This window comes from Glandiceps talaboti, chromosome 7 (genome assembly GCF_964340395.1).
Source record: "Glandiceps talaboti chromosome 7, keGlaTala1.1, whole genome shotgun sequence".
In the NCBI taxonomy this organism is placed as follows: Eukaryota; Metazoa; Hemichordata; class Enteropneusta; family Spengelidae; genus Glandiceps; species Glandiceps talaboti.
In genome coordinates this window covers 20,793,947-20,814,705 of record NC_135555.1, presented here as the reverse complement: position 1 = coordinate 20,814,705, position 20,759 = coordinate 20,793,947, and the positions used below count along the sequence as shown (strand labels likewise).

The 20,759-nt window shown below is 38.3% G+C and overlaps 1 protein-coding gene across 1 annotated transcript in view; it reads left to right on the top strand.

Moving 5' to 3' along the window:
- The first annotated feature begins 10,120 nt into the window (after window positions 1-10,120).
- Window positions 10,121-20,759, top strand: part of LOC144437715 (steroid 17-alpha-hydroxylase/17,20 lyase-like) — a 12,335-nt gene continuing 1,696 nt past the window's right edge. The window contains exons 1-8 of the mRNA XM_078126721.1: window positions 10,121-10,251; window positions 10,565-10,715; window positions 13,558-13,734; window positions 14,522-14,615; window positions 16,188-16,349; window positions 16,782-16,990; window positions 18,510-18,635; window positions 20,522-20,759. The exon at window positions 20,522-20,759 is cut by the window's right edge and continues 2 nt beyond it. Of these exons, the coding sequence (XP_077982847.1) occupies window positions 10,574-10,715; window positions 13,558-13,734; window positions 14,522-14,615; window positions 16,188-16,349; window positions 16,782-16,990; window positions 18,510-18,635; window positions 20,522-20,759 (1,148 nt within the window). The 5' untranslated portion in view covers window positions 10,121-10,251; window positions 10,565-10,573. The remainder of the gene's footprint in view (window positions 10,252-10,564; window positions 10,716-13,557; window positions 13,735-14,521; window positions 14,616-16,187; window positions 16,350-16,781; window positions 16,991-18,509; window positions 18,636-20,521) is intronic.

Sequence of the window (20,759 nt, the reverse complement as noted above, 5' to 3'; positions counted from 1 at the left end):
GCCAAACAGGAATAGTTATTAAAATACGGATAGTTTATGAACAAATCTGCTCGTAAACAAAATTCTTATTATTCACATTAGAAAAGTATGTTTTACGACAAAATCCAATATGGCCCAAACTGAATGTGTTTTTTTACGGTACCGTAGCGGTGCGCAGGAGCTTGGGGTATTTATGTGTCTATGTCATAGCAGATCATTCCATATTTACAGTGTGCTAGCCTTCTAAGATGTGGCATCATGCATAAGGAAAGTGTATCAATTCTAGTAAAGCTGTCACCTGTGGCGACAAACGAGGAAATAAAAATTGTGAATATATTCTCTTGAACATGTACTAATACTGCTGCTTTACTTTCTTTAATGCATTTTAAAGATGAAAAGGACAACAGTATGGCTGAAAAACGAGAACCAGTCAAGCCAATGAATGAAGAACGCAAACGCAGCTCTGACAAGTCTGAACACAAAGGCTTGTCCAACATCAAGGAGAAGCAGGCCAAGAAAATGGAGCGTGGAAAACAGGAGAAACGCCGTGCTCCCTCTGTTAAGAAGTCTGCAGAGGCCAAGCAGCAAACCAAACCCTAGACCAAGGTCCTAAAACAATAATAACGGTCTTTGATCAAGTCTAGCGAATAAAATAAACTCTATCTTTTGATATAATATTATATTTCACTTATCATTGTCAATCTTACGTCATATCATAAGTAAGACGTAAACGCGAATCAGATTTCAAAATGATATCAAAACCCGCGATGGTTTTTACGAAATCACCTGATTCAGATTATCATATCAGCATGCGTTATTTGGTGTTGGGATTTACTTCGTTTACATTTTGACAAGTTCAAGTCATGTCATAATCATTTCCCATCAGGGTGAAGGGTCATAATAAAGTTACATCATACAGCATATATTGTTGTGTTGTCAGTGTTACTGTACCATGCATGATGTCGTCGTAATGCTGATCCCATATGGCAATCTTCATATTACTGTACGAGTGAAGTGTGATTTTAATTATAATCAAACGCGAACTTTTAGAGTCGGGGGCTAGTTATTAGTCACGTGATGTGTCTGGGATTTGGTGTCAGAGAACGGTCCAATCAACAAAAGCTTAGTATAAAGTGTAGAATACACCAATGCAATAAACTCGTTAAACTATTAATTTAGCTGTCTTTAAACCATTGCTGTGTTCAAGAAAACCCCTATAAAATTTAAAAAGAACTATTCCCAGCTAAAAATCAATAACAATATCTGGAGGTCACCGTACAAATGTCTGAAACGGAGGTCAACATCTAGTTATTGTAGAATCCAATATGGCTGCCAGATACTGTGTTAATACTTATGAGAAAATACGATTGACGATTACCTTGAAAACAAGATGAACTCCCAAATTTCGAATTCCCTTATGATTATTCTCTAAAAGATAATACAGAACAAGTTGTTATCCTGCAATGATTGGACTTTGATTTTCTGGGACATTTGTCCTATAAGGTACAATCTACAAATTAGAATGTCTGTGCTGCTCATCTCACTATGAGAGAGACTCTCTCACAGTCCGTGGAGCTTCGCATTACTAAAACTTGGGTTGTTTTGTATGTACCAATATCTACTGCATAATTGTACTCGAGTATCATTGTAGTGTGCAACCCCATCGACCACATAGGGCTAACCATTCGTTGACGTGTTAATGCGCAGCTTCACAGGGCTATTCGTTGACTCGAAGCTTCGCGATAACACGGAGCGTCGAAAAGTAACACGTCAACGAATGGTTAGCCATATGTGATCGATGATCAGGGCGCACAGTACAAAGATATTGGTACATACAAAACAACCCAAATTTTAGCGACGTGAATCTCCTAGGAGGACTGTAGCTATGAGAGAGTGCACGTTTAAAAAAATTGTTTACCTTCTATTCCCGAGTCCATGACTAACACCTCGGGAGTGATAACAAAGTAAATTAGATAGATGATAACATTGGAGACCAGCTTATGCCTCAGACAATGTACTCACATATGCTAACATGCATGGGTTTGGACATAGACCCTCCACGAACGGTCTATGGTTAATGTTTGAGCTATCCTTGTTTTTTCGAGAATTAACTGAATAGTAGCTACTGTACAGTAGTTTTAATGGATAAAAACTGAAAAACTATTTCTGAATGTGTGTCGTCGACTTATAGTATAATTTAGTTCAAATCTTGACCGAAGTATATTGCCGGCACCCCTTCAGACTATCAGAATTTACAAGCCACCTCCCCTAGCACATGATCCGATATTTTCCCATGGCCCCTATTTTCTCATCAGCTCCCCCCCCCTCCCCGCCGATTCCGATAGTACCCTTACCTCGATTTGGCATAGCTACCGACGTCAGTGACGTAACAATGGCCGTTAGTCCAGTGTGATAATATATCTAGAAAGTGTCCATAGGCGCATAACAGGGACAATTAAGGTGAGACTAATCAAGTAAAAAAAAACACTTTGTGAAAAACATGTTGATTATCTAGAAGAAAGCAACTGTACGCAAGTTAAAATGGCAAGAAATGCAAAAACAAAAAAAGGTTCGATAAATAATGAACAACTCAATGCCAATTTATTTATTGGCCACAGGCCTGTTTAAAAAGGTGAGTTTTTAGATTGGTCTTAAAAGAAGTCACTGTTTTACATTTCCATAATTTCGGGGCGACGCGAGAAAAAGCGCGACCTCCAAATGACTTCAGTCGGGTTGGTATTTCTGTAAGGAGATACTTTCCACCAAAACGAAGATTATGAGTTGGCTGATGTAGAGAAATGAGGTTGCAGATGTAGCCAGAGGCGATACGATGAACAGCTCAGAAGGTCAGGAGAAGAATAATCCACTAGCTGTTGTATTGGTAACCAGTGAAGTGTACACAGTGATTTGAGTACAACTCATTTCAAACCTGATCAACTACCATTTGCGAAAAAAGTGTTTCTTACTTGTCACAGCTTTCTATTGATCATGTGATGGCCTATATTTCAATGTGTGCCACACTGTCTCCCCAGCTTCCAAGTTCTAGGATATGGAAGGTCCAACACGCGTGCACTAAGGGAGCCTTTTGTACTTTCAGGGGGTCCCGGGGGCTGGTAATGTGAGTCACTTTTTACACAGACAAGTTACTTGTCTGTGCTTTTTTAGAAATCGGTTCTCGAAGAGGACTGTATTTTAGAAAATGGGATAGGGAGGGGTCACATTTTACTTTGACTCTTTGGCTAACATTGCATTATTTTGGGGGGTTTCTTTGCCATACCATTGTTGACGCTAGTTCGAATTCCTAATCCTATTGCTGCCATTTGGGTTAGGGTTAGGGTTACGGTTAGGGATAGCTACTATAGTATCAGCCCATATCAATCAAATCTCTGCTGACAACCGTGTTGTCAATATTAACTCTTAGTTGTGATACGAGGAGAGATGTGAATCTCACAGGAGTAAAATTGGCACAGTTGGGTAAGGTACTGAGGATAATGGTACCCGGTAATGGTATGGCGATGTTGACTTCGGTCCTGGTCCCTGCAATGTCAGGAGTGTGCTAATATAATCTTTGGTTAACTGAGTTTATGGCCTTCAGCTCAGCCAATGGGTTCCAAACACAGGTATTCATAATGCGGTGTCTTCACACACATTCACGTTGTGGCGGTTGTTGGAAATAACTCATGCTTTTACAACTTTCAACATGGTGGCAGCGGTGGGATTAAGTCCTTACTATTGATTCTGGGACTCGTGTACTTTCCCATTTCTGACAGCGTTTTTATAACCTATGCTTTTGAACTACTTTAATAGGGAGATGGTCATGTTTTAGAGAAAGCTACCGCTACTTGGATCACGAGGAGTTGGCCGTATCTATTTACGGATAGTTGTGTGTGTACATGTGTGTGTGTGTGTGTGTGTGTGTGTGTGTGTTGTTGTTTACTTTGTTTACTTGGTATTTATTTGTATAAATCACTATTGTCCACACACTTCCCAATATAAATAAACAATTGATGATACAATTCACTTTTTACTCCTACTTCTGCTTCTGCTTCTGTTTGATACTGTGCAAAACACCTTGTGGTTATCAGGCACAGGTCTCTGTGTGGACGTCCTGTTGAGTGTTTACAGTTTGTGGTGAGTTCTCAGGTTTATCAGTTCTTCCATGATTACTTTTTGGCAGCGTTTTGAAGGTGTCAGTGTTCTTGGCAGGATGGATCATAGTCTATCTGATAAACCTCGGATGTTCTTCCGATATAATACGACACACGACCGAACGTAGTCTATCAGCTAGCCCTCGGATGTTCTTCCGATAAAATACGACACACACAGCCGAACAACGCTATCGATGATGGAACATCCAAGCCCTCACATGCGAACTTCGTTCGCTTATAGTTATAGCATCGAAAGAAAGCCCGAACGTCTAGCAGCAAGACTAGACCGAACGTCGCTATCGAGGATGTCGGCGAGCCCTCACTGCGAACTTCGTTCGCTTATAGTATCGACAGAAACCCGAACAAGGATCATAGTGTGCGGTAGTACATTCCATTCGCGGATGATTCCATTGGTAGCAGATGTTATTGAAAGGTGGATCATTAAGAATGTGTGTGGGCCAGTATTTTGTCTTGTCGATCTGACTGTGTGTGATTGTTTAGGTTGGATGTTGGAGGGTGTGAGACCAAGAACCTCCTTGTAAATAGACGTTAGTCTGAGTTTTGTTCTTCGGTTTTCAAGTGATTCCCAGTGTAAACTTTGCAGCATATCTGGGACACTGGCTTTAGGGTTGAAATTGTGTGTGACGAATCATGTCTTTCTAATGAACTTTTGTTATTTTGGGGATAGGGGTCCCAGATGTCACTTTTGCACAGTATTCTATTTTTCACCGGACGAGGGTTTTGTATGCATTTGCTTTAACGGTTTTTTGACAAGACAAGAGCTGATGTTTCTTCTAAGAAGGCCTAGCATTTGATTTGCTTTATTTGTGACTTGCTTGATGTGATGTGCCCGTGAAAGGTCGTTACTTATTTCAACTCCAAGATATGGCTTTTGAGTTACTGTCTTTAGTCATTGTCTAGCTGTGTATATTGTAATTAGTGATGATTGGTTTCTTTTTGTGAGCAATGTGCATGGTGTAACATTTTGCTGGGTTGAAATTCATTTGCCAGGCCTTTTCCCATTTTCCAAGGGCATTGCTATCTTCTTGTAATGATGTGCAGTCTTGTTGTGTTGTGATATCTCTGTAGATGATGCAGTCATATCGGATTTTTGGAGCTAGCTTATTGTGAAAATGTCTTGAAATTGTAACGTGACACTTTTCACAAATCACTCACTTTCATGTCGAAAGATCATGTATGACGTCAATATTGTTCTATCCAAGCAATATGACATATTTATGGGCGGTTTGTATGTCTTTTCATTGCGTTTTCACCAATTTTGCTTGTCCACGTGATTTGCACGTGCTTAGATTATATAAATCGTATCACCTGATACAAATAGCATATTGATACGATAAGCATGAATCAGCAGAAGTGACCTCACAAAGCCATTATAGGTTGGATTTCCGAACACAGGTGAAGCATATTATTTCTGAACAAGTGGATAGCTCGACAGGCAAGTGCAGTAAAAAAAATATACAACTTATTACTTCATGACTTAGTCCTCCTGACAGAAGGAATACTGGATTCTATTCAGACATTGTGCAAGGTGAAGGAATGGGACATTGTCATAATCTCAGACTACTATAAAGAGTTTAGTTGTCTGAGTGATGATCGAGTCCCAACTCACCCCCGGGCCGACGGTCTGCAAGCAGGACTATATGATACAAAGTACCAGTTAACCCGAATGGTAGATTGTGGTTTTACTTACCAGTTGATTGTTATATTATTTGCATGACGATAAGACATGAAAAGGGGTATTCTGCTATATATGTATGTTAAATTTCCTGTACGGTTTATGGGTCAGCTTGTAGACGTGGACGGGGTACCGGGTAAGTAGGGATTCCAATCTGACAATGTCCTTCTACAATGTCCCTCTTTGTCTCCTTTCTTCGTCCTACGCCATGACCGGCAGAAGCTAAATGTAGGAAAGGGACATTGTCTTAATATCGCGTTTATCGTGTCCGTACTGAATCCGTCAACAAGCAGGACTAAATGACGCTATAGTGCACTTGATGCATCCTTGGAGTAATTATACTGACAGTATAATTACTCGAAGGTGCATCAGAGGCTCTCGTACTCCTTTGGGTTTAAACATGGCCACCCACGGTTTTACTTCCATTTGATGATTTGTGTTTGTGTAGAAAAGGGTTTCCGTAGGCCGTATGAACTTGTAGCACAGGGATCATCAGGACCAATAAATAATTCATTTTCACGATTTTCCGGATTTCTAATATTATTTTGTTTTAATTTTCTCTATATTTCAAATAAAGTTTTAAATATTACCACTTCGACTGTATTTTCTTATTTCCCACGGTTCTCAATCTCTTATCAGAGTTTATCAATGTTGCATTAATTAGTGCGCAACTAATCCTGGAATAAACTACAAGCTATTTGCCCAATTAATACATGTACATTATCTTTAGATGTTTGCACTTTTAGGGCAATGTGTTGATTGGGTAATATTTAAAACATTATTTGAAATATAGAGAAAAATAAGAAATGATATTAGAAAATCGTGGAAATAATTATTTAGTCGTACGCGCCCTGGTCCATGTGCTTGTATAGTGAATCATCGAACCAGGGATGGACGGTAAATGCTGATACAGCATGTAAATCAGTAACGTAATTGATGGACTTTGATGTGTTAATAGGTTCAGTACACAATCTCTCCAAGGACCCTGCCTATTATATTACGTAATGTTTAACTGAACACTATATGTTGCGTAAGCTTTATTACGTAATCGATCGGCTGACAGTACAAATAGCACTTCAATATTTACTCGTTTTTAAATTTATCCGTACTCCATCACATTTGATTTTATCCAGTTGCCGTCGCATATACATTGCTGGCGCACAACGACAGTTGGCAGTCTACCTATGCACCCAAATGCTGTCGAAAACGAAATTCATGCAATTTTAGGATTCTGACTGAGCTCCCGAGCGCCCCCCCCCCCCCCCGACTGAGACACGAATATTTTCAATCAGAATCAGAATCAGAATTACTTTATTCATCCTACTAGGGGAAATTAAAATGACACTTCTTGCAGGTAAAACAAAAATTAAATATAAATACAAGCAATATAAAAGATAGCATAACATTTATTACACAGGCATACTAAAAACAACAGCACGTCGGGTATTAAAAAGAACGACAAACAACTGCACTAAAACACTACTAAAAGGTCGGGACTACCACCAAATGACCCACGGGCACTTGTTTCTCGAAATATGTATCAGAATATTTATATCAGAATACAATTTAAATGTCGATAATATCATTCAGCCAACTGTATATGAAACTTGAAAGGGGTAAAATTACTTTTGTGTTTCTCGATGATCGTGCAAGTCCAAGTGTGGACTTGCGCGATCAAGAGTAATTTTACCCCTTTCATAAACAGTTGGTTAAACACGTCAGTACTATCGATATTATCGACATTTTATTGTTTTCTGATAGAAATATTCTGATCTCGGGAAACACATTGAAGTGCCTTTGAACTGACCTTTCCTTAGACGAGTGTTACGTAATGTCAAAATATGGCCCGTGTATATTTGTAAACTCAGGATGCTTGTATGCACTGTATACGTCAGCACTGATTGGATATATATCAACAACTGTCTGTGTTGATTGAAAACATGGTTTAGTTAGAGACCAGGGTGGCATCCAGACTATTGCCAGTTATCACTAAAATGCAAGTTCAAACCACATAGCTTACTGCATATACTACATCTGTTTTGGTGACTGAGGCCCCATTATAGTTCATGAATGAGTTGACATTAGATATGGGAAGAGATAAAACGTTTTAACAGATGGTTTGAACGTAGACTCTCTTACAGACCTCGGAGCTTCGCTTTACTAAAATTAAAGCTAAACGAATTATTTTGTATGTACCGATGCCAGAATTAACCGTACTCGAATATCCTTGTACTGTGCGCCCTCATCGACCATGATAGAGATAACCATTCGTTGACGTGTGACTGCGACGTGAGTACGGAGCGTCGCAGTCACACGTCAATGAACAGATATCTCTATGTGGTCGATGAGGGCGCATAGTACAAGGTTGTTCGAGTATGATGGAGTTCGTTATTATATGTAGATGGTATCGGTACATACAAAATAATTCATTTAGCGTCGATTTTAGGAAAGCGAAGCTCTGAGGACTGTGAGAGAGTCTAGTTTGAACACTAGTATGATACGAATTATTGAATATTACTCATGGGTGTATCATGAAATGACTTGGTGTATGTTTTCAAGTTTTGGTGAAAACCATTTTCAGTCCACATACGAAATGAAAAGAATTTAGGAACCCCAATGAAAATCTCACTTGTTGTTCGCAATCGAACTTTTGCGTTTGTTTTGCGTGTCAGGCATACACGTTTGTTGTATAATTGTTAGAGACCAGGAAACAGCCTGAGTGACAGTTCATACAGATAGGCAGTGTAAAAAAATCGTTGAAATAGGTTGAACAGGGTAGGGTCATATTTCAGATGAATGAAATTAAGGGAGAGTAATTTACCATGGGAGATTTACCATGGGCATCATGGCACAATAAAGCTGAAGATTGTGAAGATATAAAATAACAAAATGAAAAAAGAATTTAAAAACGAAACCAAAAAAAGTCTTTTCCTATTGTAGAAGTAGATTTATGTGTAATACATGTGATGTGAGAGTTCGACTCGGAGAAATATGTCGTGTCAAAATCTCGGAACGCCGCTGCGCTGGTGGCTCACTTCTGTAGCGAGTGTCAGATGATATATTGTTGCAATTGGTTGCTAATGGTGCGGACGCGCTCACTCATGTCACCTTCTCCGCACAGTATAAAGGGCGGTCCTTTTTATTTTTCTGTTTCTCATCTCCCGACCGACCCTAATTTGCAGCTCCGACATCAGGGAAAAAAACTGTTTTTATTACCGACCGACCCCTGAGTTCAACACAGCAAGAATGTAAGGTTCGAACGAATATCAAACGTTCATCATGGCGTCTAACCCCCCCCCCCCCCCACCTCCTTTGTTACGTCGAAGCAGCATGTGTCTTTCATGGCTGAAGTCGTTGAGGTTTGAGGGACAGGGCTCGGATGTTCTTCCGATAGAATATGACACACGACCGAACATCGCTATCGAGGATGGAACACCCCGCAAGTGTTCGGGCAGGCCCTCACTGCGAACTTCGTTTGCTTATATAGTCGAAAGAAAGCCGGATCGTCTAACAGCAAGACTAGGTCAACCAAGACTTGCATGGCATGTTACCGATGTTTACATTATTACTTTTATACAGTAAATCCCAAAGGAGTAATGAGTTCTAGAAATGTTTACAATCATGTTATCTGGTGGATTATTCTGACAAGTTCACCCTGAAGAAAAATGTTTCATAGAAGTACTGATTTTTATAAATGGAAATTCCTCTAACACACTGATGACAATCACGCAAGTGTTTCAAAAAGTTACATACTAAAGTTCGAATTGGAAAACTTGAAAAAAATTGCTAGCGATATCAATTCCACTTTCAAATTGATAAATATGACGAATGTATTGGTACTCCTGGTAAAAATCATACAGTGTTCATGGCTACAGATATACACCCATCAGGATGATAAGTATTCATCCTCTTACAAAGTTGTTCTACGGACTTGTCAACCTTGCTAACATGAAGGAAAGAGACCTGTAACAAGGAATTCAATAAAGAGAAGAGAAGAGAAAAGAAGTTGTAGAGAGACTGACAGGACAGAAAGGACAGAGAATAGAACTGAAAAAATACAGATTTTTTTCTTTGCCCTCTTTCTTTTATTTCGCCCGTCCTGACTATTCCACTGGAGATGAGAAACAAAAAAAATAATAAATAAACTTCACCCTAATATAGACTCTCTTCATATGAATATGAGTGAGCACTTCCGCGTCCTCCGCAATATCGATTGATCGTCTGCTTGCATGGTCTGCTTGCGCGCCACCAACGTCGATGTAAGGTGAACTAGGAAGCTATCGTGTACCAGCGGTACCGGACGGACGTGTTGTACAGTGAGAAACACTCGGTTTTCAGAGGTTTCAAGTGTTTGTATTGATATTCTCGTTGAATCTGAAGATTATTACATCAGAGGAAGAAGGTGAACACTGGAAATACACATCACCAGTAAGCTTTATTGCAAAAATATACAGTCACAATCGTCCCGGCTCACTTCACACCTGTCAGTTTCATGCACATACGTTGTTTACGAGTATTTGTATCACCACAAACAAGAATATATATTCTATATTCTTGTCTGTGGTATTACATACTATTGTTATTCGATTATAAATATTAATAATCTTAGCTTTATTGTTCCATGATGCCCATGAATGAACTAGAGGAAGGATCACATTTTATGCCACAGATAGTACAGGGGTTAATTTCTCCCGGCCCTCCCACTCCATTATTATATTATTCTATCCCATATACTTTGCAGGTCATCACAATGCTGTCTCTTTTCACCGACCCATTCAACGTTTTACTATTACTACTGGTGGTACTAATAATATTTGCCATACGGAATGTACATATACCAGCTGGTTACCCACCAGGACCTAGAGGGTTTCCTTTTATTGGCGTTATACCGGGTAAGTGATCGGAAATATCATTTTAGCACAACTGAGCCGATAGATCAGTGTGTTATATGTACGTACGTACGTACGCATGTATGTATGTATGTATGTATGTATGTATGTATGTATGTATGTATGTATGTATGTATGTATGTATGTATGTATGTATGTATGTATGTATGCATTTTAGCACAACTGAGCCGATAGATCAGTGTGTTATAGTATGTACGTACGTACGTACGCACGTATGTATGTATGTATGTATGTATGTATGTATGTATGTATGTATGTATGTATGTATGTATGTATGTATGTATGTATGTATGTATGTATGTATGTGAGTGATCCGGTGAGTGATATGACAATTCAATTAGAAAAATGTGACTTTTGGTAAACAATTATAAGCTTAAAATTTACTGGGCACACAGGCCTGAGCCCATGTGCAAGTTATATAGTTTTATTGATGTCATGGAATCATAAAATCTTTTACGGGGTAATTCGCATTTAGGTCTCAATGGCACATGGGGTTTTCACTTTCTTGTCAATGGCATCAAGGTTACATGTTTTTAGCACAGCTGAGCCATATTCATTCACGCTAGATTCAACATGTACTATAGTCTTGCTGCTAGACCCCTTGGACTATTCTGCTCCCTATGAAGGCGATAGAAGGTCGCTACTGAGGGCGATAGCCAGATTGCACCTTTCAAAAGAAAGCCCGAGGTCTAGCAGCTAGACTAATGATGCTAGTTCAGCCCGATAGAATGTCTTGTCCGTCCGTCTAGCTGTCTGCCCACCTGTGAGTCACTTAAAGTAAAAATACCGCCAATGGCGTTGTAGCGCAACTGTACAGTTTTTAGCACAGCTGAACTGAGGTTCAGTAGTGCTATAGGGATCGCCTGTCTGTCTATATATGTCTGTGTGTGTAGATTTGTGTGTGTGTGTGTGTGTGTGTGTGTGTGTGTGTGTGTGAACAACTTAAAGTCAAAAACCGCTGAACCGATTGCCATGATATTTGGTGGGTACATTTCCTTGGGTGTCTAGTTGGGAAATTGTTCGAATCAAAATGATCTTACCACGGTTTGTGATTTGGGTCAAAAATGTGGTTTTTGGTCAAACAACTAAAACTCAAAAACTACTTGGCAGATTGGGCTGAAATTTGGGTGACACATTGTTCAGGGTGTTTTTACTAAGATTTGTTCATGATATGATGGTCCCATCAGTGATATGCAAATTTGGGCTATAAATGTGTCTTTTGGTCAAAAAAGTATAATTCCAAAACCACCGAGCAGATTGGGCTGAAATTTAACAGGGATGCATCTGTTGATGTATAGATGAGGAAATATTAAGCATATAATGATCTCATCAGTGATATGCAAATTAGGTGTAAAAATGTGAATTTTGGTCAAAAATTTATATCTCAAAAAGTACTTGGTCAATGAGACTGAAACTTTGTGAGATGTTTCTAGAAGTGTTATTCTGCAGATTTTCTTCAAAATAATTTGACACAGTTGGCCCTAGCAACCATGACCACGCCCTTAGCAACAACCTAATGGCAGTATATTTCACAAAGATAACAGGGATTAATAGACAATTGAGCAAACATTAAACAAATGTATGTAAATTTGCCTAGCAACAAGACCACGCCCATAGCAACAACCAAATAATAACGTATATTACAAAGATAACAACAGGAATTGTTATCATTGCTAGGCACATTTGCATACATTTTTTAATGTTTTTGTTCACTTGTGTATGAATTCCTGATATTATCTTTTCATTATATGTGATCTTTTGGCTGTTGTTATGGGTGTGGTCTTGTTGCTAGGCACATTTGCATGCATTTATTGAATGTTTAGTCATTTGTCTTTCAATTCCTGTTATCTTTGCAATATACGTGATTATTTTACTGTTGATATGGGCGTGGTCTTGTTGCTAGGCAAATGTACATACATTTTTTGAATGTTTATTCAGTTGCCTATTAATTTCTGTTACCTTAGGAATATACGTGATCATTTGACTGTTGATATGGGCGTGGTCTTGTTGCTAGGCAAATTTACATACATTTTTTACATTGATATCTGGTAGGGATATTGATATCAGTCTCTAGTTGTGGTATTGTTTAAGACAAAATACACCTATCCGCCTAGCAACAAGACAACGCCCATAGAAACAATCAAATGGTGTTTCAACTTTCATATTGCAAAAGTAACAGGAATGAGTACTACTAGGCAAAATGAATAAACCTTCAAAACAGGAGGCAAATATGCCTAGCAAGAAGACCACACCCTTAGCAACAACCAAATGCCTGTATAATTTATAATGATAATAACTTTGTTGGACAAGCAAGTGAATACACATTCAAAAAAGTTTTGAAATATGCTTAGCAATAAGACCACGCCCATTGCAATAATCGAATAATAGTTCATATTGCATGGTAACAAATATGGATTAGCATGTTTATAGACATTTTTTTGAATATCAGAAATTTTACAGTTGGGCTACAACACCATGATCGGTGCTATTTTGTGAATTTTGTAAACAAATATATATAATACTTCAACATTTCAAAATGAAAGTGGTCATGGACATGTACACACAGATAGAGGGCCAGACAAACAGGAAATAAACACCATCACGAGTTGAAGACCTAGTGCGCATGCGGACAAGGATTGAAATTTAAATGAAACACAATTGTCTGGCAGACCGATATAAATAAAAAAAAGTGGTCTTGAACAAAAGAATGGTCCTACATAAATTTTGCAGTGCCACTGATACAAGAGCACGAATGTGAAAACATGAGATTAAAGCCCTGGCCTGTAAAATTTAAACTAGCAAAAATGTGATGTTGTTTTTACAGATATGGTTCACGATCCAATGGAAGCGTTAATGAAGTATGTTAAAAAGTACGGGGATGCATTTACCATGAACATTGGCATAGATCGAATAGTTGTGTTGAATGATATCGAACTTGTCAAAGAAGCTCTTGTCAAGAAACAGAACGAATATGCCGGAAGACCATTAACAATGTACTCTGGTAAGTAAAGTTAAAGCATGTATGTAGTTATCATACTTTCCGTACAGCTCCAGAGAGCTGTCATGATGACCTTTTTTCCCCTTTGTTTTCTCATGTTTAATTAGCACAACTGAACTGATAGGGTTCAGTAGTGCTATAGACATGGTACCAGTTTTAGAAATGGTTTGAAAATATGTCTTCCAAAACTACTGAGCTGATTGGACTAAAATTTAAATGGGATGTATCTGGTGACGTGCAGATGAAGATATATATTCACGACATCATGATTCAGTGATATGCAAATTACATCACGCTTAGCAACAGTCAAATGATAATGTATTTTTAAAAAGATAAAAATGGGGCTGGGTAGGCAAGTGAATAACGATTCAAAAACTGTACGCAAATATGCCGACAATAGGACCATATCCATAGCAACAGCCTAATCATGATGTAGATTGTGAAGTAAACAACTGGAATTAATAGGTATGTGGATATATATATTCAAAAAATGTTTGCAAATATGCATAGCAACAAAACCACTCCCATAGCAACAGCTAAATGATGGTGTATATTGCAAAGATAAAACAGGGATGGTTAGGCAAGTGTATAAACATTGGCATGGCAATGTACATTGCAAAAGTTACAACATTGATGGTTAGGTAAGTGATCGAACTTTCAAAAACTCGATAACATTTGTGATGCATATAAATATTCACAAAGTAATAACATATGAACTATAAAGTTGTGCTACAACGCCATTGGCGCTATTTTGTGTTATTTAAGTCCGATAAAACTTCTTTTTTGACAGTTGAATTGTCTACCGAAGGAGGTGAAAATATTGCGTTCGGCAACTTCACACCTAAGTGGAAATTCCAACGTAAGATTTGTCATCAAGCTATTAGGTAAGTATCAATTTCATTTCAATATTAATTTTGTAAATAACACAAACTTACTATTGTCAGTTGTATGGATGATTTAGGTAATGGCTTAATAGTTGATTGTTGAATCATCATTGAATATGTAATGAAACCAATTGACAGTTAGACACAACCATGGTAACAGTTATCTAGAGATTCACCCAATCAGAACGTCATTGTATCAGTCCTGGACAATTAAAATTTGTGTTTTGTCCAATAAAAAAAATGTTTGGTTCCGGTTACCCGACCCTACCTAGTTTTTCACCCAACCCTAAACTTCGAGATAAATAATAATGAAATCGCGAAAATCGTGAAGTCTGGCAAGAAATAGTGGGTGCTGAAACTGACATCAACATAAAAAGACAGTATAAAACCATTCTTCCAATCTGTAATGGCTGTACATCTGATAGGAAGAAATAAACAACATAGAGACCATTTGGAAAACAATGGAAAACCTGAACTAGACACACAAAAATATAATAAAATAAAATAACAAATCTACCTACCCCACCTATTTTAAAATTGAATGTAATCGGAACCACACATTTTTTTACGCCGTATCACACTGTCAAACCGACATACCTTGATATACAAAGTAACTGCGTGTAGTATCCGCTACCCAAACTCTCATCACTAGGGGGTTCTGCTATGAGACCACCCAGGCGAGAGTCTGGGGAAACGTAAGCCCAAGCCACAGGGTACGGGACGAGTAATCAATTATTTCCTGACTTATATTTCAAATTAAGTTTTAAATATTGCCATCATAACTATTGTTTCCTCTCAATGCTTCTTTTTTCCTATTTCGTACTTTACCAATGTTTACCAACTTTGCATAAATTAGTGGATTGCTAATCCTACAATAAATTCATGGGTTATTTGAGAGTGTAAACATCCACTGATCCAACTAATGGAAGTACAAGGACCATTACTTAGACCATAGACCATTAAACTCTGATAACACGTTGGAAAGTATGAAATAGTAAAAAAAAAAAAGTGAGAGGAAACAATAGTTACGATGGCAATTTTCAAAACTATATTGAAAGAGAAATTAAAAAACCTCTCTTGAAGGTACCTGAATTGTTCAACATGCAATGTTGGACCATAGACCAGGATCTATGGTTGAACTTGACGTATTCCCCAGAATCCCATGCACTGTTGTGGGAAGAGAGAACCAGCGCGGACGATTTGAGAGTACATTTCTGCAGACTCTCCTCTGCGTGAAGCTTGTAGTAGAGCACCTAGCAGTGACGGTCTGGTTAGCCTCAGACTACTAAATGGTCTGAGGGTTAACCAAGACTACGTCTGATGTAGCTTCACACCATGTTTTTCATCAGTTTGTTTTGAAAGTTTTGAAATTTAGTTCATATTTGTACGATGAAATGACTATATGAAATGACAGTATTCAATGTATGTTAGTTTGATTATCTGATGAGAAGACTTTTGGCCACCTTCGAATCCAGTATGAAATGTCTCCCACCGATAAACCGACGTTCCGATCACAAGCGTCTCTATGTAATTACCGCTGCAACTTAACGGTTGTATATATTTTCACTTCAGGAACTATGCTAGTGGATCAAAATTGGAAACTCTGGTGAGAGACGAAGCATTCCCCCGTTTCAGGAAAGCCATCGATGCCAAGGGAGGTCAACCCTTCAATCCCCAACCGTTACTTATGTTAGTGGTTGGCAATGTGATCGCATCAATGTGTTTTGGTGAAAAGTATGTTTGGCAAAGCTTATATTTTGTTTTGTTATATGTGTTCATGGGAGACAGGTATATATGTTGCAGGTACTGGTATCAACTTGACTTTTTACTGTTTTGCATGATTATGATTTTTGTGAATAGTAAAGATTCCTAGCCATATTAATTGATATCTTTGTTTTGGTAATCGGAATTCCTTCCCATAATAGCCATGCCGACCTGTAACGTTTCCTGTTGACCATCTTTATCACACTCATACTTTGTATCAACGCAACTGCAAGATGTAGGGTTGTCATTAATTTTGATGAAAAACACATATTTAATGTAAAAGGGAACTTATGTACTGTGACATGACGTCATAAAACCTATAACCGAACTGGTGAGATTTATATTACATCATTATTATACTGCGTCACTACTGATCACAGTGTTCTACTAATTGTCTTCCAGATACGAACTAGATGATCCCGAGTTTCGAAAGGTTTTGAACTTTATTAATGATGCAAACGAAAGCTTTGGCAATGGCCTTCTGGCCGACTTTATTCCCATTTTCCGTTATATTCCAACAAGTGGTGTTCGTATGGTTAACAGAATGTTAAAGGTGTGGTTCGGCATGATCCAGGAGAAAATAGACAAACACAAGCAGAATTTTGATGAAGGTAACTCTTAATTAACTCTAATTATGAAACGTGCAGCCACATCACCTTCAAATGACTCAAAGTGCAATCCGACAATTGCAGTGGCGCCATTGCTGTGCCGGTGTTATGTGCTAAGGCTGAAAACATGAATGACTTGCAAAAAAAACATAATGCATACATTACACTATTACAGGGGTTCAGGACTCGTGCTTTGAGTTTTACACGCAATTTTGTTATTTAAGCAATAACTCCCATCCCCCGCCCAACCTCCACCACGCTCAGCAGCAGGTAGACACACACGACAACTCGCTCAGATAACTTGAGGTCGGCTCGTGCATTGCGATGCACGAATTGTATACAATATCAATATGTGCAGACTGGATATTTCTATTATTATATTTCAACTTCCTTTTCACTTTAACACGGTCATCTCAAACTTTAAAGTCGAAATTCAAAGTGATATAAAAAGTCCTTTCTCAAGAACTTCGCGTCAGAGGCACCTAAGCCAGCTACAAGCCTGGTATGGTGACCCGGATCAATCAAGTTTGTAGTGTCGATGAACAAAATAGTTTAGCTGCTAGACCCCGGATGTTCTTCCGATACCGGCCGAACATCGCTATCGAGGATAGCAAGCCCTCACTGCGAACTTCGTTTGCTTTTGTATCGGAAGAAAGTCCGAAGGACTAGCAGCAAGAGTATGAACATATCGGCATAAAAGGCTTTCATTTCGTGTTATTATTTTTAAATCAGCATACGTTTCCGAATTATTTTTTCCGAATTATTTTTTAGACTATTCACTTACTATTGGTTTTTGTATATTGAAACATGAAAAAAGTTTTCAACTTGGGTATTTTTCATTTCAGCTGTCATCAAAACGGCGTCTGTTACATTTTCCTAAGAGAGAATTTAGTATCTTGTGCTTCCAACACACGTGTCTATATTCGTTTAAGTCAACCTTTTGAAAGACATAAGTATAGTAGACTATTGAATTGATTTTACCGATTGAAACTCTAAACTCCGACGCATTATGAATGTGTCTGCTCATATTTAGACGCTCTGTATTGCGAGAATGACACAACTTGATAATTATGGCAACACCATACGCTCATTCCCAACCGGTTTACCCCTAGTGTATCAATATTTTACCGTGTGATTTGTTGAACACTGGGCCCAGTCAGGTTGTCACCTTGTCACGTGGTTGGTATACTGATATAACATACTATATATTGTATAATAATTGGCTTCAAATTTTATTCTATTTGATCTCAATAGTAAGGGTGACTAATACAGTTTGACGACAATACAATATATGTTTGGCAAAACTATCAGTGATATTGATCTACCAAAGAATCTAAGATTTCAATCTACAAAGGAAAACATGGAAACGCATGCAAATGTTATTTTCATTCACAATGTCTCTTGGCACTACCTATGTTGGTCTTCTTTTCAGTACTAGATATTTATACAGTGTCATTTCACAACGTGGAAGAAGAAACGAAACTAAAGATAACTATTATATCTGTCACTTCTTCTTAACCAGACAACATCCATGATCTTGTGGACGACATTTTGAAAATTCAAAAAGATGCCAAAGCAGCTGGAGAAGAACACGCTGACTCTCTGACAGACGTCAACCTACGTCAAACTGTTATCGATATTTTTGGAGGTTTGCAATCGTAATATTAATAATAATATTTCTCATTGTTTTAGGACATAGAAAAAATACTGGCATTGAATAACTAACTATGTGTATGTCATTTGACTATTGTTTAACAGCCCTATACCATGATGGCCATCGTTTATTTGTAGTAAACAGTATGTATGACAGGCCAGTAAAAGAACACCAGTAACACTGAAGGTGAAACACTGCATCAGAAAAAACATTGACGTGCAAATTAATCATTATCGTCATGGTAGGCTTCATAGATAACCTCCAGTGTAAATGTCTTTGGTAAACAAAAAACATTACCTCGACAGTCATCTAGGCATATATGCATTCATAGTTCATGCAATCGCATAGCACGCACACGCGCGTCTGTGTGTGTGTATGTGTGCGTGAATAGTATATTTTTAACACAACTGAACTGGGGTTCAGTAGTGCATTAGGCATGGTGAAATGTGTATGTCTGTCTGGCTGTGTATGTATACATGTGTGCGCGCGCGTGTGTGTGTGTGTAGATGTCATAGAGCCAAAACAGCTAGACAATTGCCTTGGTATTTGGTTGGAATATATCTTAAGGCATGTAGGTGGAAAAAGAAAATGATCGCACCAGAGATCTGCACTTTGGGTCAAAAAATATGATTTATGGACAAAAACTTAAACTTACAAACTGGTGTGCAGATTAGTCTGATACTTGGTTGGAAAGTTCTTAGGAGTGTGCAGATTAAGAATTGTTCAAGACATGCTGATCCCATCAGTGATATGTAAATTGGGTCTAAAGGGAATACTGTTAACCTAACACATAATAAGGGCTATAACAAGCCAACATGTTATGTGATACTCATTAGATTAGCGGTAGCGGCATTCCCTTTTGACAGTTGGGGTTTCATTTGCAGACAAATAACACAGGTGGTATATATGAAAATTAATGAAATTCAAAGAATATATTGAAATATGCTTAGCAACAAGACCACGCCCATGGTAACAGCTAAATGATGATGTATATTGTAAAGGTAACAGCAGTGATTAATAGTCAAGGGGATAGGCAGTCATATATGCACACACCTAGCAACAAGACCACACCCATACCAAAAGCCAAATAACAGTGTTATTGCAAAGATAAAAGTAATTTAGAATGATTAGGTAAGTGGATAAACATCCAAAAAGTGTATGCACATATGCCTAGCAACTAGACCACGCCCATAACAAAGAGAAATGGTGATATACTAGTATATTGCAAAAATAACAACATGAATGTTTAGGCATGTGGTTAAACTTTCACAAAATTGACATAATTGACCAGGCAACGGAGATACTGCCGATATAGTAAAATCAAGGTGTATATAACATTGAAAAAACAAACACATAAACGCTACAGTTGTGTTACAATACCATTAGCGCTATATATATAGTTGTATTGATATCATCATGCGTATGTGAATATATATGAATACTTTTGATGTATGTATGTATGGATGGATGGATGGATGGATGGATGGATGGATGGATGAATGAATGAATGAATGAATGAATGAATGAATGAATGAATGAATGAATGAATGAATGAATGAATGAATGAATGAATGAACGAATGAATGAATGAATGGATGGATGGATGGATGGATGGATGGATGGATGGATGGATGGATGGATGGATGGATGGATGAACGGATGGGTGGCCATAGATGGGTGGGTGTATTGGTGGATGGATGGATGGATGGATGGATAGATTTATGGATGGATGGCCATTGATGGACGGATGGGTGGATGGATGGACAGACGGATGGATGGTAGAAAAGGTAGACGGAGGGATGGGCAGATGCACAGACAGACAGACAGACAGACAGACAGACAGACAGACAGTGAAATACCTTTATTCTTATACATTTCAGCTGGGCTAGATACCACAATCAACACACTGAATTGGTGCATAGCCTACCTTGTCAATTACCCGGATGTACAAATAAAAGTACAAAATGAGATTGATGACGTCGTGGGTCAAAATCGTCGGCCATTGTTATCTGACAAGAACAAGCTGCCATATTGCGAAGCCGTTATCCATGAAATCATGAGAATCAGAACCGTTGCACCGGTAGCTGTACCACACACCACTCTCTGTGATACAACAGT